Source organism: Podarcis raffonei, chromosome 8, assembly GCF_027172205.1.
Source record: "Podarcis raffonei isolate rPodRaf1 chromosome 8, rPodRaf1.pri, whole genome shotgun sequence".
NCBI classification, from domain to species: Eukaryota; Metazoa; Chordata; class Lepidosauria; order Squamata; family Lacertidae; genus Podarcis; species Podarcis raffonei.
Window position 1 is genome coordinate 79186778 of NC_070609.1, and position 27451 is coordinate 79214228.

Genomic DNA, 27451 nt, shown 5'->3' on the forward strand with positions numbered 1-27451 from the left:
CATTTGTCTTGAATGCTGTAGTTGAGATTCCTGCATTGCAGGCAGTTGGACTAGATGACCCTTGGGGTCGTTTCCAACTCTACAATTCTATGATTTTGTGATCCCTGGTCATTGACCATGCTTGCTGTGGTTGATGGGAGGTATAGTTCAGCCACAAGTCAGCACCAGAAAATCAACATTCCTGCCCCACATAAGGAAAAACAAAACCCGCATGGGGTTGTATCTAAATCCTGCTCGGAGTAGTCCCACTGAAATTACTGGACCCAAGTTGGCCATGACCATTATGGATCTACTCTGATTAGGACAATCTGATACATCCCATGGTAAAGAACATGCAGAGCAAAAAGGGTTCACTTAGAACTTAAAAGGTTTTTTTATTTTATATTATCAAGGGAGGAAACCTAGCTTCAAGTACTTCCATTCACCCCAATGCAGGATATGTTTTCAGAGCCTACCAGTCACATTTACCATTACACCAGTCAGTGTAATTTAAACGGCAAGCCCTAGAGCAAAGAGATCAACATCACAGGAAACAGTCAAACAATTATGTGTGTTTGCAGCAGGAACACAAGATCAAATGGGGGGAAATATCAGTGCAACAACCAGAATATTAAACCGTTATAGTCACATCTTCTCCAATGCCCCTTCCCTGAGCTATTAAATGTCAAGCTGATCTGATCTGTAGTCAAATCCATTTTAATTATAGCATACTTCCAAAATTCCCCTATGCCACCCTAACCTAACCTGATCTCCCCCACCCCTCCCTCAGATGTTATTCAAACTACAGCTCCCATTATCCCTGACCACTGGGCTATGCTGGCTGATGGAAGCTGGAGTCTAAAATATGGAAGGCAACAGGTTGAGGAAGGCTGGCTCCCACTGTCCTCTTCTCCCAACTGCAAATCCAGTCTTTTTCCAACTGCTTTCTTGAGTTAAGGGTTTTCAGGGAGGGTAAGGGGTAGATCAGAAACTGTTGGGGCAAGAAAGGCAGGGGACTCCCTCCCCTACTCCCAAGTAAAATGTATGTGATGATGCAGGCTGAAGACCTGGAGATTGACTTTTATGGCAAAGGTGCTTCAGAGATGGGATCAGTTGTGTTAACATTACAAGGTAGTCAAGACAAAGCACCCAGACCACCTTGGACCAGTTCCCAAGGAAAAAATAAAAACTTTATAGTCTTTTGTTTTGTAGCATATTCTTGTTCCTGATGTTTCTCATTTCCCACGAGGAACTGGGCTTAGCTATTCCAGCAGATGAGACGCAGACAAAAAAAGGACGCCACAGATCTTGTTCCATCAGGGTAACAGCTATCTAATCAACAATGTGGCTGAGATCCTCCCTCTCCTTGTGGACCAGGGTCTTTGTTGTCCAGCCCCAGCAGGTTTGCTTCTGCAAATCTGGTTATCGCCAGGCCCGGTTGAGGAGCTTCACCTGAGCCAGCCTCTTGGTGATCATGGTGGCAAAGACCAGCCCGAAAAGGACACTGCTGATCAGGACGTAGTCGTAGTCATCCTTCAGGACGTCAAACTGCTTGGAGGGGTAGACTCGGGTCTGGTAGATGTCCAGGCCATACGCCACGACCTGCAGGCGAAATTAAGAAAATAGAAGTGACAAAAGGCCGAGGACAGCCAAGTCCTGCCTCAAGCAAATATTTGGATGTAGTTGGTGCAGGGTTAGGGTTAGGTACTGAATCAGGCCAAGGAGTCCATTCCTGTCCTTGTACGGTGCCACTGGCAGGCCGGAGTTTCCCTGTCCCTGATCTAAGCCCCGTGTGACCATCACCACCTTGTTGAAGAAAGTGCATCGTTCGAGTGAGGAGTTAAGAGGGCTCACCAGACATGTAGACTCAAGGCCTGACGGGGCTGTGTAAATGCCTCTCATTCGGGAGATGGTCTGGTTGTAGTTGATGAACCTCTCTGCATGGATCTGCACGTCTGGGGAATACGGGATCAAGTTTTCTTCCCTGGAAAAAGGGAAGCAAGAGCAGGACATCCAAGCAACAGGCTCAGTCACCTCTCCACAAGATTCATTTGGACTGCTCCATGGGGCTCCCCCCCCCCAATATTGTGGTATTTTATATATTGTAACTTCGCTGTTATTTTCATTGAGTATAATTTATTGAAATTGTTGAGAGTGAATTTCTGTTCGATTATTATTTGCTGATATTTTGAGAGTTAATTTTATTGCATATTACTATATTCTAACGGATTACTGAATATTACTTTATTTTAAGTCATATCTTCTATTGTGACCTACTGTATTTGTATTGGATCACATTGTTAAAAGATGCGAGATCTATGCTGTATATTTTGTTGTTTTTTCAGCTGCCTTGTGTACAGCAATATGGAAAGGCAGTATACTAAAAAAGAAAGAAGGGAAAAAATGAAAAAAATGAAAAATGAAGGAAACTCCCCAAAGCCCCCCTCCCTTCTCAGGTTGCATTCTACTGATGATTTTAATATTTCTTTGTAAGCTGCTTAAAGGTTTCCCCACAATAAAGTGGTATCTTAATTTTGTTAAATAAAATAAATAAATAAAAGGTCCGTTTAGAACTTCAGGGTTGTGGAACCAATAATGATGATTGGAGGTTGAGGCCTTCTAAATATTTCTGGACTACAACTCCCATCATCCCAGACCACTGTAATTGCTGGAGGGCCACAGGTTCCCCAATCCCCAATCCTGATAATGGGAGAAAGACCTTTCTTTTCTGCAGGAATTCCTTGAGAGTGGAATCCAATCACAGTAGACCACACTGGACTATCGATGGACAAGCTGTCTGGCTTGGGGCAGCATAAAAAGGATTTCAAGAGAAAGACCAAAAAGTGAATGTTGAGGGAAGGAAGGGTGCTTCACAGAACAGGACCTATCTGGTTTCTACCTGAGGCCAATCCTAGTTTCCTACAGTCCTTCTACTAGATTGCCTGTCTAAAATCTGCTGCACACACTCAAAAGCTTCTCCAAAGGCCTAGGAGTTGCACCCACCCCAATTTCCTTACCTAGTTTGCTCTGTAGGGATTTCTGGCCGCCGCGGGTCCAACAGAGCCTTGGGGAGTGAAAGGATCGCCCCAGAAGGAAGTCCAACTGCAGAGTTACAAATGAAACAAACACCACGGCAAACGTTATTTCAACAATTGCCACAAAATTCACACAAAATTCCTGAGCAACAGAAGTGTTAGATTATACAATTTTCTAAGATTATACGGTAATCATGATCAGGAATGCATTGCAGTGCAGATCTCCATGTGTTGCCTTTCAGCTAGAATTACTATTTTCACAGGCAAATGATTTGGAGGTCTCCTGTATCTCCTTTTGGGGTGATCCAAGTTGTACTTTCTGTTGCTTTCTGTGTGTTGCCACTGTGCAGTGCTCTCAGAGTCACAAGACTCTGTTTTGCATTCCAGAGACATTCCAGACTGTTGGAAGTCTCACGGAAGACAGGAGACGGATGTGATGTTACTGGTTTCCTGTTCCTTTGTTTTTCCGTTGCTCTCTGCTTTCACAGAGAGAGGATGTTTCTTTTCTGTCTGCGTAACTAGAAATAAAACTCTTAGCATGTAGCTCATATTTCTCATCCTTCCCTGTGCTGGATACTCTGTGTAATGGAGACGTGCTTGGAGCCTTATCAGAGGCTCAGGTCGTTAATCACGTCGGAGGCGATTCCAGAGGAGTTGCTCGGTCGAACACAAGTCCGACATTTTCCTTAAAAACCCATTGTACATAACAGAACTTGTGCACCATTCTCTGGAAATAGAAGCAACTTAAGTTCTCCATGTTCCTAAATGCTTAGCTTTGGAGCATAGATAACAACTCATTGGTGTTCTTCCCACACGCCTCCTAGAGTGATCCTAGGAGCCAACTTCAGTGGCTGACTTGCCTCATTCCACTCCAATCGGCATGAAAAGTAAGAAGACACTTTCTCGGTGGCTCAGAAGCCGATTTCATGCTGACTGGGTGGCTCTAGGACACTGGGGACAAGAGACCCTGCTGCAGAAATAGTAAAGGGTCTTCAAATTCCTCACCACTCCAAACCACTAGGCGTTTGGTAAAAGTTGATGGGAAAGCCTTTCACTGCATGTTCTGAAACTGAAAGGAAGGGGCTGCTTCCTCACCACTTCAAGGTGGCCACACTCTCAAATCCCGATTGATCAGAAAGCTCAAAACCCGGCCCACTCCTTAACTGAGCAAGTGGCGGCTGGTGATCCCTCGTTCTGTGATGGTGACCTCCATAGCACTGATGGCGGAGGGGAAAATGTAGGACTGCTGCAGGACCTGGGGCAGGAGAGGGCGGTCCAGGGAGCTGAAGGCCGTGGCGTTGTACTGCTCCGTCCCCTCATACAGCTCCAGAACTGTGAATTCATTGCGGCGGGCCTTGGCGTTCCAGTACTGGTACTGCGGTGGGAGAGGGGAAAGCTTGCTCAGATGTAAGAATAAAAATACTAATAATGATCAATCTAAACTACTTTTAATACAATGGTACCTTGGTTCTCAAATGCCTTGGTTCTCAAATGCTGAAAACCTGGAAGTAAGTGTTCCGGTTTTCAAACTTTTTCAGAAGCCGAACGTCTAATGCAGCTGTCGGCTATTGTTTCTGGGGCGCCTGCACCACTCAGAAGCTGCGCCTTGGTTTTTGAACATTTTGGAAGTCAAAAGACTTCCGGAACGGATTAAGTTGGCGCTTTTGTTTTTGCTATTTAATTTGCGTTTTTGGTTTTGAGGCTTTTTCAATTAATTTGTTTTTGTCACTGTGTGGAATCCAGTTCAGCTACTGATTGATTGTGTGACTGTGGAAATGGAGAAAAGCCCCCCATCCAAACAATGACTATCATCAGTGCAGGTAAGAATTTTTATTTTTAATAATCTACAATACGGTCTTATTTATTTTACAGCACAGTACACTGATTATTGCTTTCATTTTATGGATCAATGGTCTCATTAGATAGTAAAATTCATGTTAAATTGCTGTTTTAGGGGTTGTTTTTAAAAGTCTGGAACGGATTAATCCATTTTGCATTATTTTCTATGGGAAAGTGTGCCTTGGTTTTGGAACGCTTTGATTTTGGAATGGACTTCCAGAACAGATTAAGTTTGAGAACCAAGGTACCACTGTATGGTATTTTAATTGCTGCTGATCCTAACTAAAACCCCAAACTCCCAGGCAACGGCACACTAGGCAAGGCCTTTCTCCTTCCACAACTTCTTCATGATGGTCTCACAAATTCCACCCGCATGAAAGGGTGAGGCATTGGGACACTGCTTACCACCACCCAGTTCTCCGAGTGGACAATGTGGACTGGCCCCTTGGCCTTCTTCTGCACTGAGGAGTGGATGATCCGGCCAGTGACGCTGTCAATCAAGTGGATCCCGATGAATGTGCGCTCTGGGTGGGTGTCCGTGCTCTCCGTCACCACCGCCAGCAGGTTCGGGTTCAACGACTGCAACAAGACAAAGGCTGACACCTTGAAACAGGCCCTACTAGCCTGTGTGTCCCCTTCCCAGCATGAAACAATGCAACTCAGATGGGGAAGTTGTCAGAATTGGGGGACGAAAAGCCAGCTTGTTCGGCCTCAGCTGGAGCGTCTCCCTCTCAGCCTTGCCGCTGCAGAGATCCATCGACCTCTGCTCCTCTGACGTGCGTCTGTGACTCAAGATGAGCAGCCTTGAGCACACATTTCTCAGCAGTGTAAACCGCGCAACAGGTGAGGCTTGAGGCGTGGACACATACTAAACTACGCATTTATTGTACATAAATCAGGACAAAGAGAAACATGTCTTCTCTCCTTGCCGTCTTCTCAGAGAGAAATTGAAAACAAAAGCAATACAGAGCAGAAGTTCCGCCCTAGGACTCCAGCAATCGGTGCTGGAATGTAAACAGACATGTAACATGCAACAATCCACATATCTGCAGCTCGGGAGGAGTGTAATCCCAAAAGAAGTGCCATGGCTCTGTATTCAAGCACCCGCTTTGCATGCAGGTCTCAGGTTCAATCCTCCAGGTACAGCTTGGAAAATCTCCTGTCTGAAACCCTGGAGAACTGCTGCCAATCAGTGTTACCAATACTGGGCTGGTCAGTCTTATTTGGTATAAGAGAGTTCCCTATGTTTCAGTTTCAATCAGCTCCCTTTTTAAAGAACCACAAGGACAAGGCTCTTGTTTAGGGGAATTACAATGGCTCAATATTAAAGCTGCTGCCAACCAGACAGTATTGAGCCAGGTGGACCCAGGGATCTGTCTAGATATAAGAAAATTTCCTATGCTTCTATTTACCGTATTTTTCGCTCTATAAGATGCACCAGACCACAAGATGCACCTAATTTTTGGAGGAGGAAAACAAGAAAAAAAATATTTTGAATCTCAGAAGCCAGAACAGCAAGAGGGATCACTACACAGTGAAAGCAGCAATCCCTCTTGCTGTTCAGGCTTCTGGGATAGCTGCGCAGCCTGCATTCGCTCCATAAGACGCACACACATTTCCCCTTACTTTTTAGGAGGGAAAAAGTGAGTCTTATAGAGCAAAAAATACGATAAATCAGCTCTTTATTAAGAATCATGAGGACTAAGCTCTTAAGTTTATTTTACGAGGAAGTGCCAAGGTTCAGCATTAGAGCATTTGCTTTGCATACAGAAGGCCCTAGGTTCATTCCGTGGCAGCATCTCGAAGTAGAGTTGGGACAGAATCCTGCCTGAAACCCTGGAGAGCTGCTGCCAGTCAGTGTAGGCTATATTGAGATAGATAGAATAATGACCAGCCTCACCATAAGGCATCTTTCTATTCTTCCTGTGAGAACTGCAAAGGCATGTGATGTTGTCTGACCCACTGGACGTTCCCAGACCCTCTCCTACCTTGTAAAGGACACTGCGATCTCCCATCACCCGGCCCTGGGAATGGACGTGTTCATTGGCCCTCTTCCCCTTGATGGTTACGATCCGCTGCACGTCAGGGGGGATGCTGATCTCCCAGCTCTCCTCGGTTGTCAGGTCCTGCAACACATGGCCAAGAACCCCAGGATATAAAAAATGTCAAGCCAGTTCCTAGAAAGTCCCGTCCTCCCAATATAAGGCCCCCAGTCCGAGATGTACTGAAAGCACGATTCCTGGAGCCTCCAAAAATAACAGATTGGCAAATCAAATTGCAGGAATTGGTGGAGACGGCTCAACTGACTAGTAAACTCAGAGGAAACTCAAAGCAAAAATTTGTGGAAAAATGGGATGGTTATAGAAAATATGTTCAAAAATACAATAATAGTTTTGACTCCATGCTAGCATTCGAGTGATAAAGGAACTAAAAGGCGGTGGACAACAATTAAGGATTTATTATGTTTTTAGAATGCATTGGAAAATTTATATAGAAAGGTTTACTGTTTTGTGTACATTCGATTGTAAGATAAAATATATGCAAAGGGACTTGACAGGAAGTCAAAGTTGAAGAAAAGATTTTGAAAGATAAAATGGGGAAAATATTTACTTTCATTATTATCATTTTGTGTGCAGGTGTGGGTGTGTGTGTGTCTGCACATATGTGTCTTTTTGTATGGAATGTTTGGGAGGAAATAAGACAGTAAATAACAAATAACAAACTAAATATTGATGTATGTAATTTTTATTTCTTAATTATATTTAGTGGTAGTATGGCTGTATTGTATTTTGTAACATAAAATCATTCAATAAAAATTATTTTAAAAAAGAAAAAAAGAAAGGACGATTCCTTGCTTGCATGCAACTTCCCTGCGCAAGAAGCTTAATGCATTCAGAGCCCCATCCCGCTGCAGCAGGTGCGTGGGATCTTTGGCCCTCTGGAAATTGATTAACTACAACTACCATCAATCTCCATGCTTACTGGGGCTGGTTCAAACTTCCACTTCCAGGTGGAAGACGCAAGATCTACCCACTCTGGAAGAATGGCAGATGAAACTGATTGACTGTATGGGACTGGCAGAAATGACGAGCAGAATCCGTGACCAGGGAGAAGAGTCGGCTGAAGAAGATTGGAAAAAATTTAAGGATTATTTACAGAAATACTGCAAAATTAAGGAAAGTTAAATGGTGTTGGATTGAAATTGAGTGGTTTCTAGCTGTAATGATATAAAGGAACATAGATGGGGAAAAAGGGTTTGAAAAATAAGGTAATGTTATAAGCTGTAATGCTTTAAATGAAGGATTTGCTGAACAAATAACCTTAATTGGGATACAAGGAGGAGAAGTATGAGGAGGTCTGAGAAATTTGTTATTTAAAAGTATGATTTATGAACTTTATGTCTTTTTTAATGTTTTTGTTTGTTCTGTTTTTGTTTGTTTGTTTAAAAAATTGGAAAATTTAATAAATATTCTTTTAAAAAAAACAAACTTCCACTTCCAGGGTAAGCCCAAGAGCACCCACTGATGACATCACTTCTGAGTTGGCCAACCTGGACGGACACGCCAGCAGTATGGGGGGGCACTAAACCCCTCAGTTACAGGCCCACAACAACACACAAGAGTATTTAACACCATCTTAACAAGGGGGAAATGAGAGCTAAGTACCTTTTGCAGCCTCCGTCCCATCAACTTGCCCTGTTCAGTGTCCGCCAAGTAAAAAGAGACGGTCGGAGCAATTTCCTCAAGCTGCCGGAGGACGTTCCTTGTCGCTGGGAACACTGTGACCTGGAAGGAAGGAAGGAAGGAAGGAAGGAAGGAAGGAAGGAAGGAAGGAAGGACGGACAGGTCAAAGAAGTGTGAGGGTTTTTCAAGAGGCTTTCCGCATAACCGACAGATGAGGCAGAGCCTACCTTGAACTCATCGTCGATCAGAAGCAGAACTTTGGCGTAATCTTGGTCCATGATGGGGAGCAGCAGGGACTGGAGGATGGGGCGGCTCAGCACTGGAGGGGACACCTGACTCCACCTCCCAAAGATGGGGTTGAAGACGTAGAGGGAGCTCTTGCCGGTCTCCTGGGAGAGGAAGAGGCACGGGGACAGGAAGCTCATAAGAAAGTAAGAAGAGCCTGCTGGACCAGGTCAATGGGCCCATCTAGCCCAGCAACCTGTTCTCATAGTGGCCTCAAAGCAAGAAGCAGGATCTGAGCATAAGACCCCTCTCCCCTCCTGTGGCTTTCCAGCAACCAATATTCAGAAGCATGGTTGCCTCCTGGCTGCAGAGTATAGCCATTGTGGCTAGTAGCCACTGACAGCCCTCTCCACCTACTTGAATTTTCTCTAATTCTCTAATTACTGCCTCCTGTGGGACCAAGTTCCATAGTTTAACTCTGTGCTACGTGAAGAAAGACTTTCATTTCTCTCTCCCGAATCTTCCCACAATAAGCATCATTGGATGCCACAAGTTCCAGTGATATGAGGGATAAAAATGTCTCTATCCACTATCACTGTGCCATGCAAAATTGTTATAAACTTCTACCATGTTGCCTCTTCTTTGCCTTTTCTCTAAGACATTCCAAACACTGCAACCTTTCTTCATAAGGGGAGCCATTCCACCCCCTTGAACATTTTGGGTTGCCCTTTTGTGAACCTTTTCCTTTTTGAGGTGAGGCAACCAGAACTGTACACGGTATTCCAAATGCAGTTGCACTACAGCTTTGTATACTGCCATTATGATACTGGCAATTCTATTTTCAATTTTCAATTCAGTTTTCCAACTCAGGCCTTGCTAGCTACCCACAGACGAACTTTCCCCCTACAATATCTCCCAAGTCCAAACCGGCAATCACAGACGTGGGTCCTGACCTTGTCCTTGACCAGGAGGGTGCACTGCGGAGGGTGGGGGAAGTGGGCAGTCGTCCTCTGGACCATCAGCTTGAAGGACGAGCCCGGCCGCACGTCCTGGAGGTACTGCTTCCACAGGATGGTCCCGGAGCTGCTTTCGATTCCAAAGAGCTGGACAGGGAACACAAAGACCACACAATGGTCAAGCCGCAAGGGTGCATATAGCAAAGAGGATTGATAGCACAACAGCAAGCGGACACAACAGCATGTGGTGATCCGCATGGAAAATGATTCCTGTATTGTAAGGGGTTTGACTAGATCAGGGGTCAGCAAACTTCTTCAGCAGGGGGCCGGTCCACTGTCCCTCAGACCTTGTGGGAGGCCAGACTATATTTTTTTTGGGGGGGGGGAATGAACGAATTCCTATGCCCCACAAATAACCCAGAAATGCATCTTTAATAAAAGGACACATTCTACTTATGTAACAACATGCTGATTCCCGGACTGTCCATGGGCCGGATTTCGAAGGTGATTGGGCCGGATCCGGCCCCCGGGCCTTAGTTTGCATACCCATGGACTAGATGAACCTTTGGGTCCCTTCCAACTCTACAATCCTATGATTTAAATATTGTGTGTGATGGAAGAGGGTGGCTGCCTTTGAGCTGATCCAGTGAGACTCTTCCTAATGTTCTCATTAGCCACAAGAGTCAGGAGCACAACCTCCATGTTCAGTGGCAGTCTACCACCTCTTAACGCGAGGCCATTGCCTTCATGCCTTGCTTGTGGGTTTCCCACCATGGCATCTAGTTGACGATAGTGGGACACTTGGGAAGCTGCCTTATACCAAAGTCAGACCCTTGAGTCCAGTTCTGTTGACACTGGCTGGCAGCGGTTCTTCCAAGTTTCCAGAGGCAGGGGACATTCCCAGTCCTACAAAGCAGGCACTCTGCCACTGAACTAAAGATAAGACTTGACCCTTGATTTAGCAGAGCTCTCTTATATAACTTAAGTTCCTGGCTCACAAGCACACTCCTCACCTTTCCAGAAGCTGTGACCACCACAATCATCTTCTGCAGGTTAAACTCATCCCGGGCCAAGTTGTCAATGTTGACTTCGTTCTTGATCTGGCTGCGGGGCTTGCGGGCGTCGTAAAACATCTTCCAAAGGTGAGCGGTCCAGGCCTGGAGGAGGATGAGCTGAGAGGACAGGCGCTTCAGGAACATGCCCAGTAGACCATCTGGAAAGGGAGAAAGAAAACATGTCACACTCAACAATTAAGAGGTTAAAATAGAGGGAAGAGCCTGCAGCATGACCAGATGAGCCACTGCACCAATTCAGTATTGCTCTTGCATTCTCATATTCTTAACTTGGCTGACATTTCTGAGCCTCTCTAATAAAGAAAGCTTGAGGCCTATACGAAATCCCTCATCCTCTTCCAAGCTTGGGAGAAAGACAGGGGATCTTGGAGAGAGGACAAAGTTCCTCACTGCTGGCAAGCAGGAGAGCATGTTTGTGGAGCCGTGTGGTCCAGACAGCAAGCACAACTCAACAGGACAAGGAAGCTCATGGAAGACAGATAGAGCCCCATAGATTGACACAGATCTCTCTCTCTCTCTCTCTCTCTCTCTCTCTCTCTCTCTCTCTCTCTCTCTCTCACACACACACACACACACACACACACACCCCTTTCCAAAGCAAGATTGTCAAGAAAAGCAAGTGAAAAAGACATCTGGAGAATTACCTTGAATTGCTGGTTCCAAGACAGCAAAAAAGACAAAGGAGAAAATATTTGAAATGTACTTACTGGAGTAAGAACATAAGCCGCAGTATCAGAGATATAACAACTAAGTTATGGAACCTTCCCTGCAGAGATTATTTTGGCACCTTCATTACACAGCTTTTGGAGAATGCTGAAGATGCACCTCTTTACACCACCCCCACCCCAGCTTTTGACACATGAGATGAATATTTTTAGGACCCACCTTGTTTTTGTAATTTTATCTTTTTAAAAGTTGTTCTTAATGTTGTGTTTTAACTGTTGTTACCTTTAGGGTGAAGGGTGAATAATAAATTGCAATCCACCTGCGCAACACCTTGCTGACCAGGAGGGTCTTGTTGAGTTTCCTCAGGATTGGGAAAGGGAAAGAAACACCAACTGTGGCTTTACCTGCTTTCTTCCCAAATTCACCCTCCAGCTCTGCCTGCGCGCCTGTCAGGGGCAGATCCACCATCTGCAAGCTGACCACTTCAGCCAAAGACTCTTCTCTGCTCCACAGAACTTTCCCTGTGGAGAAAAAACAAAAGATGCATAGGTAAAGGTAAAGGGACCCCTAACCATTAGGTCCAGTCCTGGCCGACTTTGGGGTTGCCGCGCTCATCTCGCTTTATTGGCCAAGGGAGCCGGCGTACAGCTTCCGGGTCATGTGGCCAGCATGACTAAGCCTCTTCTGGCAAACCAAAGCAGCGCACAGAAACGCCGTTTACCTTCCCGCCGGAGCAGTACCTATTTATCTACTTGCACTTTGACGTGCTTTCGAACTGCTAGGTTGGCAGGAGCAGGGACCGAGCAACGGGAGCTCACCCCGTGGTGGGGATTCGAACCGCCGACCTTCCGATCGGCAAGTCCTAGGCTCTGTGGTTTAACCCACAGCGCCACCCGCGTGCATAGGCGGTCGTAAAAGGAAATATGGAGGGGGGGGCTGTATCCTGTGTTAGCGGAATCCAGTGTATCCAGTGTTAGCGGAAATGAATGAATCTTACTTAGCTCCATTGGTTACAACAGGTCTACTCTGAGGCAGATGCAACTCTTAGACTGCAATCCTAGAAACACTTGCTTGGAAAGACAGCCAGGGCTTCTAATTCTCCTTCTTAGGCCATTGGCAAAGCCAGCTCTCTGTCGTCCAGTTACCAGAAAGGTAAAGCTTGGAGTGTGGGGTAGTGGTTAGAATGTCAGACTAGCAAACTAAGAGACTGAGCCATGAAGCTCACCCCTGCCTCTCAGCCTAACCTACCTCACAGGGATTAAATGAGAGAGGGAACTGCATATGCCCCCTTGAGCTCTGTGGGGAATAAATGCAATAAATGAACTGTGCAACACAGCAGAAAGGTCACCTGGTTGCTGAAGGAAGGAGAGCATGTGATCCGCCGTCTGCACCAGGGCTCGGTAGCCCACGGAGTCGTCTTTCTTCAGAAATACCTGAATGTAAAGCTGAAAGAAAAAGGGGAAAGGAGTGGGCAGGTGGACGGAGCATCAGGGTATCATCAGCTTGCAGGATTAGCAAGATGTCAAGCAATTAAGGAAGCAACTTAAAGCCTTCTGAGAAGACTGCTAAGATTCTTGGTGTGGGTAGTTATATGATTGAGGCCTGTTGTTCATATCAACTTTATTTTGGAGGGGAAACTTGGATTGTATCCAACCAGGTTTTACTTAAGTGCAGACCTGTCAAAATTAATGGGATCAAGTAGGTCATAATTTCACCAAGTCTACTTTGAGGAGAACTGAGAACTTAGGTCCATTAATTTAAATGGGTCTGCTCTGAGCTGCCCCCCAAATACAATTTGTGATTAATATATAGTCTCACCCACTGTGTTGCCCATGGACAGCACAGAAAATTCAGACACCAACCAAGGCCCCTCTGCTCCCGCTCTCTCCCCAAGACGACTCCCCATACCTGTTCTGGCCTCGTAGAAGTTTTCTCCAAGGTGAAGCTGATAATGGTATCCAGCAGCCTCTGCCCAGTTTCAGCCAAGTACAGATTAATTACGTAGGACTGGTTGTGGCAGGATAAGGATTCCTTAAGTGTCATTCAGAAGAAATTAAAGGAAAGGTGGGGTAGGATTTAATATCAAGGCCACTGACATGCATGCAGTGTCACCACGAGCAACAGAGTAGCTACCTGACCCAAGGAGTGAAGATTGCGGTGGGGTGGGGTGCACGAAATACATTTAAACCCTAGCACTTTAAACCGCACACTTCAAATGCAAGGTAAACCTGGTTCAGACATAATGGAAAACCATGGTTTCCTGTCCCAAGAACGAGCCTGCATGAATCAAAGGGTCATGCTCTCACCCTCCTTGCTCCTCCTTTGCATGCAAGGAAAGATTGAAAACATCTGCTTTTATAATTATTAATAGCTCCCCACTGTGCACAAACTCAGGAAACTGTGGTTTGTTCTAACTCAGTTGAGTTTTTTAAAAAAACAAAGGTATTGAAGCATGGCTTGATCCCAATTTGTTCTAACTTGCCACAGTTGGAACTAACTACAGTTCATTGCATTGGTGTACAATGGCCTCGGTCCTGTATACCTGAAGGCGTGTCTCCACCCCCATCATTCAGCCCAGACACTGAGGTCCAACGCCAAGGGCTTTCTGGCGGTTCCCTCACTCTGAGAAGTAAGGTGGTAGTGGCGCCTGCCTTGTGGAACATCCTCCCAACAGATGTCAAGGCAATAAGCACTATCTTACTTTCAAAAGACATCTGAAGGCAGCCCTGTTTAGGGAAGTTTTTAATGTATAATGCTGTATTGTGTTTTTAATATTTGGTTGGGAGCTGTCCAGAGTGGCTGGGTAAACCCAGCCAGATAGGCAGAGTATAAATAATAAACTACTACTACTACTACTACTACTACTACTACTAGTACTACAGCGAACTGCCCTTGGTTCTAAAACCAAAGTAAAGGTAAAAGTAAAAGGACCCCTGACCATTAGGTCCAGTCGTGGCCGACTCTGGGGTTGCAGTGCTCATCTCACTTTACTGGCTGAGGGAGCCGGCATACAGCTTCCAGGTCATGTGGCCAGCATGACTAAGTCACTTCTGGCGAACCAGAGCAGCGCACGGAAACAACATTTGCCTTCCCGCTGGAGCGGTACCTATTTATCTACTTGCACTTTGACATGCTTTTGAACTGCTAGGTTGGCAGGAGCAGTGACCAAGCATCGGGAGCTCACCCCGTCGTAGGGATTCGAACCACCGACCTTCTGATCAGCAGGTCCTAGGCTCTGTGGTTTAACCCACAGCGCCACCCGCGTCCCTAAAACCTCTTCTTTCAGATGGGAAAGGAGAGGGGAAAGTGTGCAGACCCAAGGCTTGTGCTACCTCATGGTCATAAGGCCATAACATAAGGCCAAGGTTTCCTGTTACATCTGAAATCATAGTTTTTGCTTACTACAGATGTGAACCTAGACCATTATTCTGAGCTTCCAAACTTAGGACAGGAAGTGCCGCCTGCTTCCATTTTCCATCAGCTTCAGAAGTTCACTCCTGTCTCCATGGTCATTAAGGCAAAAGGACAGTTCTCACCGTAGCTTGTCAATGGATGGTGAACACAGACGTACCAACAAACCACAGTTGGGACAAATCATGGTGTGATATGCTGATTTGGTGGCCTCTCTCAAACCATAGATTGTGAACTGATATGAGGTCAGAGGTGAGTTCATGGCAGGCAAGATTTGACCTGGGGACTTTGCGAGCCATAGCTCAGCCTCTCAGCCGCTGCACAACCTTAGCTCTGGCGCCTGGGTATTCACATCCTTCCAAGTGTCAGACACGTTATCATCTGCCATGTTGCAGTTGGTAAGGGGATGATAATGCAGGCCTACTTTACATGGTTGTTGTGTGGATCACAAGATAATCCACATGCAGCACTCTGAGCATTTGAAACCACTATAAATAGCATTCATTTAAGCTACTACTTGGGGACGCGGGTGGCGCTGTGGGTAAAACCTCAGCGCCTAGGACTTGCCGATCTCATGGTCGGCGGTTCGAATCCCCGCGGCGGGGTGCGCTCCCATCGTTCGGTCCCAGCGCATACCAACCAAGCAGTTCGAAAGCACCCCCGGGTGCAAGTAGATAAATAGGGACCGCTTACGCGGGAAGGTAAATGGCGTTCCGTGTGCTGCGCTGGCTCGCCAGATGCAGCTTGTCATGCTGGCCACGTGACCCGGAAGTGTCTGCGGACAGCGCTGGCTCCCGGCCTATAGAGTGAGATGAGCGCACAACCCTAGAGTCTGGGAAGACTGGACCGTACGGGCAGGGGTACCTTTACCTTTACCTTTAAGCTACTACTTAATTTGTTGTTATTTAAAAAACAAAGCAATAATGCCCTCTTTGCACTCACCAGTATTTTGGCTCACAAGAAGACCTAATTTCAAAGTGTGGGCAATTGCCTTCTGCAATTTTATTCTTTAACACAAAATAAGTCTACCACAAGGTTTCCAAAGTCACACAGTGGGAGAATCTCAGGTAACAAGAATGAACAAACCAAGATATAAAACAAGACTAGCTGCCTCCTTTCACACAAACCAGCAAACCAACTACGAAGCTGTCAGCTATAGTTCAGCCCTCCCCAACTTGGTGCCCTCCAGATGTTTCAGACTACAGTACCCATCAGCCCAAGTAAGCATGCTTGTGCTGCCCAGGGCTGTAGTCCAGCTGCCTTTCTTGTTTCCTGCAATGTGAGAAATTATGGTTAACAGCTTCTGTAACAAGCCAGGACACTAAATCATGGTTTGCAGTTGACTTCATATCCTGGCTCATCCCAGAGCTATTAACTATAGTTACTGATTCAGAGAAAATGGGTAAGTTAAATTAAAGACATCCCCATTTGTTTGCTGGCTCACACCGAGAGAGAAGGGAAGTTGCCAAAATGTATCTCAGCTTATTAAAAGTAGAGAGACGATTGCCTGAATGCATACAAGTAATCACACTGCATGATGCTGAGGAAGTCGAGGGCATTTCAGGGACAAGCCAAGCTTCTGATTTCACCCAACATGTCACCCTCAAACTTACCACTTCGGCCTTGCAGGTGAGGACCGCGGCTACCGTTTTCTCGTTGGTGGTTGCGAAGGTCACGAGGACAGCCTGAGAAACGCAGCAGTGAGAGAATGAATAAGGAAAACGCTCCTGGAAGAAACACTGTGCTTGGAGGGGTGAGAGGTGCACTTAGATAAAAGTTCCCTTGGGTGACCCTGGCCTAGGAGCTTAGGCAATAAACCTGAGCTTGAACATCAGACTACAGGAGGACTGGCTGCCTACTGAAAAATCCCTGCACTGAGTCACATCACCAGCTCACCCTGCTCAGATCTTCCTCTTACAGAGTTCCCAAGGTTTCGAGCAGAGAGGGATTTCGATAACATAAGGAAGCTGCCTTATACTGAATCAGACCCACTGGTCCATCTAGTTCAGTATTGTCTGCACTAGCTGGCAGTGGTCCTCCAGGGTTTTAGAAAGCGGGACATTCCCAGACCTACTTGGAGATATCAGAGATATTGAGCCTGGGACCTTCTGCATGCAAAGCAGATGGGCTGTAGTTAAGTGGGAGAAGTTCTCAAACCGACTGCCCCTGATCTTTTTAAAACAGGAGGTGTCCTGGAGCCTTCTGCAGCAGAGATGCGGAAACCTGCCACTTTCCATGCATTGCTGGGCTCCATCGTCATCCCTGGCCACCGGCCGTGCTGCCTGGGCCTGATGGGAGTTGTAGTCCAACATCCTCTAGGTCGCCACAGGCTCCCCACCCACTAACTAGACCATCACTTATGTTTACAGGTGGGTTACTGCCATCACAGCTCTGCCTTTTTTTAATGTAGGGATGTGAAGCTTGTGATCCTCCAGAACTTGCTGGACTACAACTCCCACCCTCCCACCTGCCAGCATGGCCAATCATAGGGGCTGATGGGAGTTGGAGTCCAACAACCTCTGGAGGACAACAGGTTCCTCATTCCTGATCTATGGAGAGATCACAAACACTGCGCTACAGCCCTTTCTCAGTGTACACCTGCAGAGAGTTGGTAACATTCCTCAAGGGGACTGGCTTTTAAGAGGTAAAAGATCAAGGTGTTGGCACTGCAGCAACAGCTTCTCCTCTTCATTTTTCCTTTTAAAAAATAATAATAATAGGGACCATTTCCTTTTACCTGCGGAAAATCCCGGAGGAGGCTCAGCACGCCGTTCCGATGCTGGAGCAGCGCAAAGTGGCTTGGAGACAGCTGCAGGAAGAACTGGGTGCGGGAAGCGCTGGCGGAATTGGGCTGAGAGGAAATCAAGCGGGGCCGGAAGCCGCTGGCAAACTCCAGACCAAGGGACTGTGGTGGGGGGAAGAGGTGGAGGCAAGTCAGGCAAACGTGAGATGTAAGAGGAGGTATACGGCCTCAGTCCTGTATACCTGAAGGAGTGTCTCCACCCCCATCGTTCAGCCCGGGCACTGAGGTCCAGCGCCGAGGGCCTTCTGGCAGTTCCCTCACTGCGAGAAGCCAAGTTACAGGGAACCAGGCAGAGGGCCTTTTCGGTAGTGGCGCCCACCCTGTGGAACGCCCTCCCATCAGATGTCAAGGAAATAAGCAGCTATCCTATCTTTAAAAGACATCTGAAGGCAGCCCTGTTCAGGGAAGTTTTTAATATTTAACACTGTACTGTTTTTAACACTTGATTGGGAGCCGCCCAGAGCGGCTAGGGAAACTCAGCCAGATGGGCGGGGTATAAATAACAAATTATTATTATTATTATATAGAAGAGCCCTGTAGCATCCAGCGGCCAACCAAAGGATGCCTCTGGGAATCGGAAGCAGGACCAGAGAGCAACAACAACTCTCCCCGTATGCCTGCGGCAGTGGAGAGAGAATATAGCCACTGATAGCCCTATTCCCCATGGATTTGTGTAATCCACATTGGTGTCCGTTGCTACGCGAGAACATTGGATCAGACCACTGGCCCATCTGGTCCAGCATCCTGTTCTCAGTTACCCACCAGTTGCCTCAATGGGAAACCAGCAACTGGGATATGGGCACGACAGCACTCTGCCATGTGCAATTCCCAGCAACTGGGATTCAGCGGCGTATGGACTCCAACAGGGGAATTTGCCTAATCCTAGCTGACAGCTATCACTACATCCTATAACGTAAAAGCTAGATCTGGTCAAATACTCATCTAAGCCAGCATCCGGTTCTTGCAGTGGTCAACCAGAAGTCTTAAAAGGATGCCTGAATGGAAAGGCTTGTGATTTCCAACAACTGGTTGGTACTCAAAGGCCTCAGACTACAGGGGTAGAGCACAGCTGTCGTGGTTTGCAGCCATTGATAGCCATTCTCCTCCTCCATGGAGGCTATCCATGTTATTGACCTTCCCACAGAGGTTCCCTGACACAGATGGTGCAGCATCAAAAAGACGGGAACATTAGCTGCATTACAAAAGCCATTGGAAGAGCACAGCTGAATCTAGCCCAATAAGCCCTCACAATGCAGTGCTCTGATCTCACCAAACTCTGTGCACAGAATGTGAGCACAGCAACAATCTCCCAACTTGGGGATTCCCCGTAAATGTGCTTTCCGGGGGGAAACTGGGGACATTTTTGTCCTGACAGGTTTTCCCAGCTAAATAAATGGGTCTTTATCAAGAGTAACCACTTGTTAAGTTTTTTGTCTTGTTTTGAATGCATCTTTAAACAAAAACAAAATCTGTTTTTAACTACAGTGGAACCTCGGCTCCTGAACAGCATGCGTTCTGGGAGTCCAGTTGACTCCCAAAATGGTTCAAGAACCAAGGGGCGGCTTCCGATTGGCTGTAGGAGCTTCTTGCAGCCAATTGGAAGCAGTGCTGGATGTTCGGCTTCCAAAGAACGTTCGGAAACCAGAACAATCACTTCCGGTTTTCGATCATTTGGGAGCCGGAACGTTTAGCTCTCAAGGCGTTTGGGAGCCGAGGTACGACTGTATCATGTATGTCAACTGCCTTGAGAGTAAGGTTTAGAAGGCAATTAATAAATCAAAGGTATTATGCTTATTAAATGGCATTCAGAGGAGGCACACTGCCTCCAACAGGGGAAGGAGAACATAGCTGCCATAGCTAGTAACCCTTCAGATATGCCAAGTTGAAAGCCAAACCCATCCAAAGTTACCAGCCTGCTTCCTAGACCCCTCACCTGCAGTGGAATCTGCTTCACCTCTTCCCCAGAATCCAGGGACAAGGCATAGAGTGAGTGAGTGGCTGAGTCGGCGCACAAGAGGACTCCCTCTCCGACCACACCACAAGCTCCATTCAGAGTCCTTGTCCAGGGGGCTGCCACCCTGACCTGCAGAAGGAAAAAAGTGTTGAGAAACTGGATTCGCATCCCCAACAGCAGCTCCCTTCACCACCACACACAGCAGAGACATTTTCATTAAGAGTCTAAATACTGGTATAATATGCTGCCCAATTTATCAAGGGCACCTGTTGCTGTTTTTCCTTTTTAGTCAATCAAAAGGTTTTATGATGATTCAGCGGTAGCCAACACGGTGCCCTTGAGATGATGCTGGACTACAGCTTCCATAATCCCTGACAGGTGGTCATGCTGTCTGGGGCTGAGTCCAACAGGCAGATGGACGGCCACAGGTTCCTTGTCCTTGAACTCTTGCTTTTGCTGCCCCTCAGCTAGCTCCCTCCATCGCTTGCCTTTACTGTCCCCAGCTACCTCTGCCTTTTAATGCAGGGATGAAGAGCCTGTGGCTCCTCTGGATGTTGTTGGGACTGCAACCCCTGTTATCCCTGACCACTAACTGTGCTGGCTGGGTTGATGGAAGCTGGGAGTCCAATCACCTCTGGAGTGCACAGTTACAGTTTACTAACCCAATTGATTAAACACTGCAGTGCTAAAGGTAAAGGTAAAGGGACCCCTGACCATTAGGTCCAGTCGTGACCGACTCTGGGGTTGTGGCGCTCATCTCGCTTTATTGGCCGAGGGAGCTGGCGTACAGCTTCTGGGTCGTGTGGCCAGCATGACGAAGCCGCTTCTGGCAAACCAGAGCAGCGCACGGAAACGCCATTTACCTTCCCGCTGGAATGGTACCTATTTATCTACTTGGACTTTGAGGTGCTTTCGAACTGCTAGGTTGGCAGGAGCAGGGACCGAGCAACGGGAGCTCACCCTGTCGCGGGGATTCGAACCGCCGACCTTCTGATCGGCAAGTCCTAGGCTCTGTGGTTTAACCCACAGCACCACCTGCGTCGCTTCTAAAGGTAAAGGGACCCCTGACCATTAGGTGCAGTCGTGACCGACGCTGGGGTTGCGGCGCTCATCTCGCATTATTGGATGGAAGCTGGGAGTCCAATCACCTCTGGAGTGCACAGTTACAGTTTACTAACCCAACTGATTAAACACTGCAGTGCTGCTCAGGAATAAGTCTCATAGGGGTCATTCAAGTTCACCATCAAGTAAGCACACACAGAATCACAGCCTTAAATCTGCAAATTTCCCAAATGCCATCCTCCCTCCTGGAGAAAAAAGTAAGCAAAAACCCAGCTTTTCGCAAGGAAACAGAAATCCCATTCTGAGCCCAGACCTTGTCCTACCTGTCTTGTGATCTCTCCATCCTCAACGCTGAAGGTTACGATGCTGAAGTGGCTTTGAGGACTGACTCCAACTGCGTGTACCAACCCCGTCCCGTGCGAATACACCAGCTGATACTGGACTACCTCACTAGCAAGGAATATCAGAAGTTGATTAAGTCAGCCGGCTGTCACCACAAGTCTTTGGGGGATGGGGGAAGGTAGAGCTTGGAAGCTCCAGGCTCGCTCCAGGATCTACGTGGTCACCTTCCAGCCTACCAGCAAAGCAGCCCCGAGGAAGCATAACAAGAGCAGCTGCCTCTTGTTTACCCCCAGAACCTAGTAATCAGTGGTAGGCTGCCCCTGAACATGGAGGTGCAACCATCAGTAACAAATGTCTTCAGATTTACATGGAATGACAATGGATATCCAATGATCAGGCTGCTGGAGATGTTACTTCCACAAGCAAAACAGCACCATATGCACATCACCAGACTGGGGGGCACCCAAAGGTTTGTAGAAGGACCAAAAAAAGAGGGGGGACTTAAGTTGAGGAGAAGGGAGCCCCAAGATCAGACCAATGAGGACTGTGAGCATGGGAAGTTGACTGATTAGCTGATCAGAAGGCGGATAAAACAGAAAGCCGTGAGAGGGGGGTGGAGGAGGTGGAACAGAATGGAGCAGCTGCAATACATTGGAAAGGGTCTTACGGCAAGTCAAAACCACTGGTATGGCTAGCTAGCGTTGCCTACACTGACCAGCAGCAACTCTCCAGTGTTTCTGGTGGAGGACATTCCCAGGCCTACCAGGAGATGGGTCTGGGACCTTCTGCATGCAAAGCAGGTGCCATTTCAACAGCTATGGCCCTTCCCCTGCGTTTTCATGTTCCACTTGTTCTTGTTCAACTGATCCATCCCAATGTGCATAAGAAGAACCTAAAGGCCCTTGAGGAATCTAAATCCTGAATAAGCAGCATGCAACACCCCATTTGCAGACCCCATTTGCCTCCTACGAAGACAATGACCTAATGTTTTTCTGCCTGTGTGGGAGCGCATTTATTTTTGGGGGGAGTATGGCAGAGCACTTAGCTACTTGGATCTATTATTTCCCAACCCTTCCAGGAGATGGATTGAACCTGGGACCATTCTGCATGCAGAGCAGGTGTTCTACCACTGAGCTACAGCCCCTCCCTGAACCAGAGACGAGCATGGCTCACGATCACTTCCTACCTTTCTGGCAAATGCTCTAACCACTTCTGATGGCCGTTGGAGAGGTAGTGAAGAGAGAGCACGTTTTTCTTCAAGATAGCTACGTGTTTCACCATGTCCTGAAGTCCCACCAAACTAGCCATCTGAAAACTTGAACAGTCAGACACACAAATGGTTTATTACAGCCACAGACCAAGAGAACTCACCGCAGAATTAAAAACATACAACTAGCTAAAACAATTATGACTAGAGGATGAGATTCATTTTGTTTCACAAAACTGATACGTTGCCTGACTGTAGAAACAAACCTCAAAGCAGTTTATGAAAAGAACAAAAGAATGGAATTACAGTGCTACCTCGGGTTAAGAACTTAATTCGTTCTGGAGGTCCGTACTTAACCTGAAGCACCACTTTAGCTAATGGGGCCTCCCGCTGCTGCCATGCCACCGGAGCACAATTTCTGTTCTCATCCTGAACCAAAGTTCTTAACCCGAGGTACTATTTCTGGGTTAGTGGAGTCTTTAACCTGAAGCGTATGTAACCCGAAGTACCACTGTATAAGGGAGGGGCGAGGAAGCCAGTTAAAAACAGCTATTGAAAACATTCCAAAATAATTAAAACCAACCGTAAGTTAAAAGCCAGATTAAAATAGGCACCAGCGTTCTATGTGCCTGGATAGACCGGCCTAAACAACAGCATTTTTAGCATGCCCCAGAAAGAGAAGAGTGAAGGTGTTTGCCTAATGTCAGTCAGCAAGGAGTTCTGAAGTGTGAGTGCTGCCACACTAAAAGAGCAATTTCTAAAAAATGTGGAACAAGTATTAAGTGGCACCTGCAAAAGTGCCAGTTCCGTAGATTGAAGCGGTCAAGTGGGCTTGTATGGAGTAAGGTAAGGTGATCTCACAAACAAACTGGTCCCAAGTCGCTCAGGGCTTTATTTACTAAAAGTAACAACTTGAACTTGGTCCGGTAGCAAATTGGCAACCAGTGCAGGTCTCTATAAATGTACTTCTTTTTTTCAAGGAACAGACAAAATACTACACCTGATTTACGCTGAAGTCAGAAAGCTTTCTGCAACCCTTTTGATAAAATAGGAAGAAGCATTCCTTAAGCAAAAGAACACAATGTCTACAGAAGATTTTCCAGGGAAAGAGTTCTTAATCGTGGGAGAATCAACCTCTGTCTACACTCACAATGCAGAGGAAGAACATGATCAACGGGACCCTACATATGGCGTTTTAAAATCTGCCATTACCCCCAAAAGATTGCAAACGAGTTCCCCAACATTCCACCCACCCACCTAAAATTCTCACCTGCCAGCATCCATCGATATCTCCCAGTTCAAGCCCCCGATGTTGGTCTCCCAGGAGCGCAGGAGGCGACCACCGTTGGAGACAGTGATGGCATCTATACGATGGGGTGGTGAAAACAGCCGGTATATTATAAATACCCACAAACAGAGCTCAGAAGAAGCATATCCCTCCTTCATAATAAAGGGGTGGTGGATCTGCACCTGACTTTCCTCATTTTGTTTTGGGACAAGCAAGGCTTGCAGCCACTCTGTCTCTTCCATTTGTGTTCAACTCTATACAATGGGATGAGGAACACAGCACTCTCCCCAGGACACACCCTCTCCTGGACCAGCTCAGCACCCTTCCTGAGGGCTTTTATATGACTGCAATTATGTCCTTGGATTCGTATAATGGTTCTTGAATGCCCAGACAAAGGATAAAGAGAGACATATGGGTGTGTGTGTAAAAATTAGACAATTGTGCTAAGGCAAAATTCACACTTGTTGCTCCACCCACTTTTGACTCAGTAGGAAATGCGGGCCTCAAGTGAAAGAACAAGGCTCCCTGCCCCTATTGTAAAACAGCCAAGGACTTGCTGGGCTCATAGTTTTGTCTCTCAACTCTCAATCTTCCTGCCTTTACCCCGGTATGGTTCCCTTTTATCACATACGCAGCCCAACAAGACAATGACAATAATCCACCAACAGCATACAAATCAATATGGCTAAGCTGATCCAAAACACACACACACCCCACTCACACACGAAAACAAAGATCACCACAGCCAATCGCAAACAAACAACCACACCCTAGGCCAACCCCAACCTCTCTCACCACCAAGCAATGCTGACACCAAACCCTACATATATTAAACATAATAGAAACATCGCCGCCCGACCCCACCCCCACCTATCTTCCCTCCCTCCACCCCCCTTTTTTTCTCCCCCTAATGTCTCAACAAATGAAATGGATTTGTAAAAATGTTACATGGAAAAAATACGAGAGACATTACACTTACTTCTGTAAAACAAGAAAATCTTTAATAATAATAAAAAAGAAAGAACTCTCAGTCTTCCTTTCTGTAAAATGGGAACACTCAAAGAACCAGAATTTGTAGGGAGGTGAGATCGTTAAGAAATATTATGGCCAGCACTACAGACCTAATAACTCAGCTAGAATACAAATGCTTCACTTACCTTGTCCATGGATCAGCATTGCATCTATCGCTCCTTCAGGAGTTCCTTTGTCCACGTGGCGCCACACTTAAAAAGAAACAGGAGTCCGGTGAACAGAGGAAGCTACATTTCAAGGGTTGGGGCATTTTGTCTAATAGCACCCATTCCTCCCAGAATTGCAGAGTTTGATGGGACCCAAGGGCCATGTAGTCCAACCCTTTGAAATGCAGGAATCGCAACTCAAGAATCCCTGACAGATGGCCATCCAACCTCTGCTTAAAAACCTCCAAGGAAGGAGAGTCCACAACCTCCCAAGGGAACCCGTTCCCCTGTCAAACAGCTCTTATAGGCAGAAAGTTATTCCTGATGTTTACTCAGAATCCCCTTTCTTGTAACTTGAAGCCATTGGTTTGAGTCCTACCCTCCAGAGCAGGAGAAAACAAGCATGTTCCCTCTTCCATCCGACAGCCCTTTAGATATTTGAAGATGGCTATCGTATCCCCTCTCTGTTTCCTCTTTCCCAGACTAAACATTCCCAGCTCCTTCAACCATTCCTCATAAGGCTTGGTTTCCAGACCCTTGATCATCTTGGTCGCTCTCCTCTGCACATAATCCAGCTTGTCAATATCCTTCCTAAATTGTGGTGTCCAGAACTAGACACTGTGTTCCAGATGTGGTCTGGCCAAGGCAGAATAGAGTGGTACTGTTACCATTAGCCTAATGCACTCAGAGCAAATACCGTATTTTTTGCCCTATAGGACGCACTTTTTCCCCTCCAAAAATTAAGGGGAAATGTGTGTTCGTCCTATGGGGCGAATGTAGGCTTTCGCTGAAGCTTGGAGAGCGAGAGGGGTCGGTGCGCACCGACCCCTCTCGCTCTCCTGGCTTCAGGAAGCTATCCGCAAGCCTGGGGAGCCCGGGGGAGTTCCAGCCAGGCTCCCAAGGCTTGCGGATAGCAGCCTGTTCTGGGGGCTGGGGTCGGGAGAAGCTCAGGCTTCGCCCGCCCCAGCCCCGCGTCTGGGGGGAAAATATATATTTTTCCTTTATTTCCCCCCCCCCAAAAAAAACTAGGTGCGCCCTATGGGCCGGTGCGCCCTATAGGGCGAAAAATATGGGTACTCTACATGCGAAGTTGCCTTAGTCTGAGTTGCACATCCACTCAAGCCCCTGTTCCTCATACAGTTGTTATCACCAATGCATCTATCAAAGCAATAGGTATAAACAGGCCCTATCCTGTCCACTGCCTAAGAGATACTCACAGATGTCTCCTGTCCTGGAGTTCAGAGCAGCCATCACATTCTTCTCGGTGGCCACAATGAGCTTCCTGGAGCCCTGCGAAGCTTCCAAGGAGGCAAACTTAAGCTTCCCCACATATTGCTGTCTCCTATTAGAAACACAAAGGAGTGTACTTTTGTTCTAAAAATAATGAAGAGCACATAACAGAAAGTAGTGAAATAATGTGGTCAGTTCTGTCAGGCACCGAACATTTAATGCAAAACTTCATGCAACTTTCAAAATAATCCAGATTTACTAAGTAAACCACTTTGAGTCTCTGTTAGGGAAAAAGGTGGGATACATAAATAAATAAATATTAACATTAGGCAACATCAAAGAACGGATTGATGCAATCAATCAATCAATCAATCAATTATGGGGGTCTGAACTAGCAGTGACTGATCAGGGGTTCTCTTTCCCTCCATCAGCTTATATTAGAAACCTCCCTCCCTCATATCAGCACTTCCTGTGGCAGGGAGTTCCGCAGGTGAGGTCAGTTCGGCCTGTCACCCACCAGTCAAACTTGCCCACTTGGTCCTCGTAAACGGCGCCCGCTGGGTCAGGCGAGAGCAGGAGAAACAGCTGGAGTGACAGCAAAGGCCCCAGAAACCAGGACGCCGCCATGACAGGCCGGGGAGAATTGCGGGGGGGGGTGAAGAGAGGGAAGGAGGCCCTCGCTATCCCATCGGGCACCGCGGGACCATAGAGCTTCCGGGACCATAGAGAGCAGCTCCTAGGCCTTCTGCCTCCATAGAGATATGTAATGAGAGGAGTTAAGAGTGACCCTCCAGTGATCTGGAGGCAGGAGTTTCGAAGCCCCTTGAGACTTTTTCCCCTTCCCTTCGCACGCGGAGGGCGGAGAAAGTGATAAATATATAAACATTGTAATTATTATTCTTTTAACCACACCTGTATCTGCCACGCAGAAGCAAAAGCGAACAACAAAGGATGTGGGAATAGTTCCTGCTCAATAAGAAATCAAGATAGCATATTTGTTTACAAAGGAATGTACTTAAATGGTTTATTGAATATTTACAGGTAAATTATAAACAGATAAAACATTGGCAGGATCGTTGTAATAATCTGCATTTTTGTAAGAGTATATATTTAAAGAAGATGAATAAATGAGTAAATTAAGTTAATTTGGATAGGCAAACTCCATGGACAAAGGCAACAGGCAATTTGGATAGGCAGAAGATATTAAAAACAAATTTAAGGAATCACAGAAAGAGGGGGAAGGAAGTCAAGTTTTGAAATGTCAAAATGATGGTAAAATTAGTGAAATGTATAAAATAAGTGAAATGTATGAACTGGAAAAAGTATACATAAAGAAATGGAGAAAAAATAGTTCCTGCTAATTTAAGTCCGATGTGGGGTAGAAATGTTTAAAAACATTATTAATTAGCAGCAACATGGATTACCAGCGCGACCCGAAGGCTCAGCTGAGCATTTAACCTGAAACTTTCTGCGTGGAAAGTTGGTGGAGATGGTGTCCAAAGTCAACCCAGAAGTTGAAC

The 27451-nt window shown here is 46.6% G+C and overlaps 1 protein-coding gene across 1 annotated transcript; it reads right to left on the minus strand.

The window, feature by feature from the left end:
• Positions 1 to 354: 354 nt before the first annotated feature.
• Positions 355 to 26601, minus strand: EMC1 (ER membrane protein complex subunit 1). Its single transcript, XM_053401018.1, has 22 exons — positions 26449 to 26601; positions 25919 to 26043; positions 24681 to 24746; positions 23506 to 23599; positions 22215 to 22343; positions 21010 to 21136; positions 19604 to 19753; positions 17605 to 17772; positions 16481 to 16552; positions 13365 to 13487; positions 12805 to 12901; positions 11861 to 11977; positions 10731 to 10930; positions 9715 to 9864; positions 8764 to 8925; positions 8519 to 8638; positions 6842 to 6979; positions 5259 to 5432; positions 4179 to 4389; positions 2997 to 3081; positions 1834 to 1963; positions 355 to 1581 (listed from the first exon to the last, which is right to left on the minus strand). Exons 1-22 carry the CDS (start codon positions 26556 to 26558, stop codon positions 1402 to 1404), a joined length of 2928 nt encoding a protein of 975 aa, XP_053256993.1. The 5' UTR covers positions 26559 to 26601; the 3' UTR covers positions 355 to 1401.
• Positions 26602 to 27451: the final 850 nt, after the last annotated feature.

Excerpts from the sequence above, each read along its gene's own strand:
- EMC1 (XM_053401018.1), bottom strand. The coding sequence starts at position 26,558 with ATGGCGGCGTCCTGGTTTCTGGGGCCTTTGCTGTCACTCCAGCTGTTT. Across the intron at positions 22,344-23,505 it reads ATATCGATGGATGCTGGCAG|TTTTCAGATGGCTAGTTTGG; the intron begins GTGAGAATTTTA and ends TGACTGTTCAAG. Across the intron at positions 10,931-11,860 it reads TGAATTTGGGAAGAAAGCAG|ATGGTCTACTGGGCATGTTC; the intron begins GTAAAGCCACAG and ends CTCCCTTTCCAG.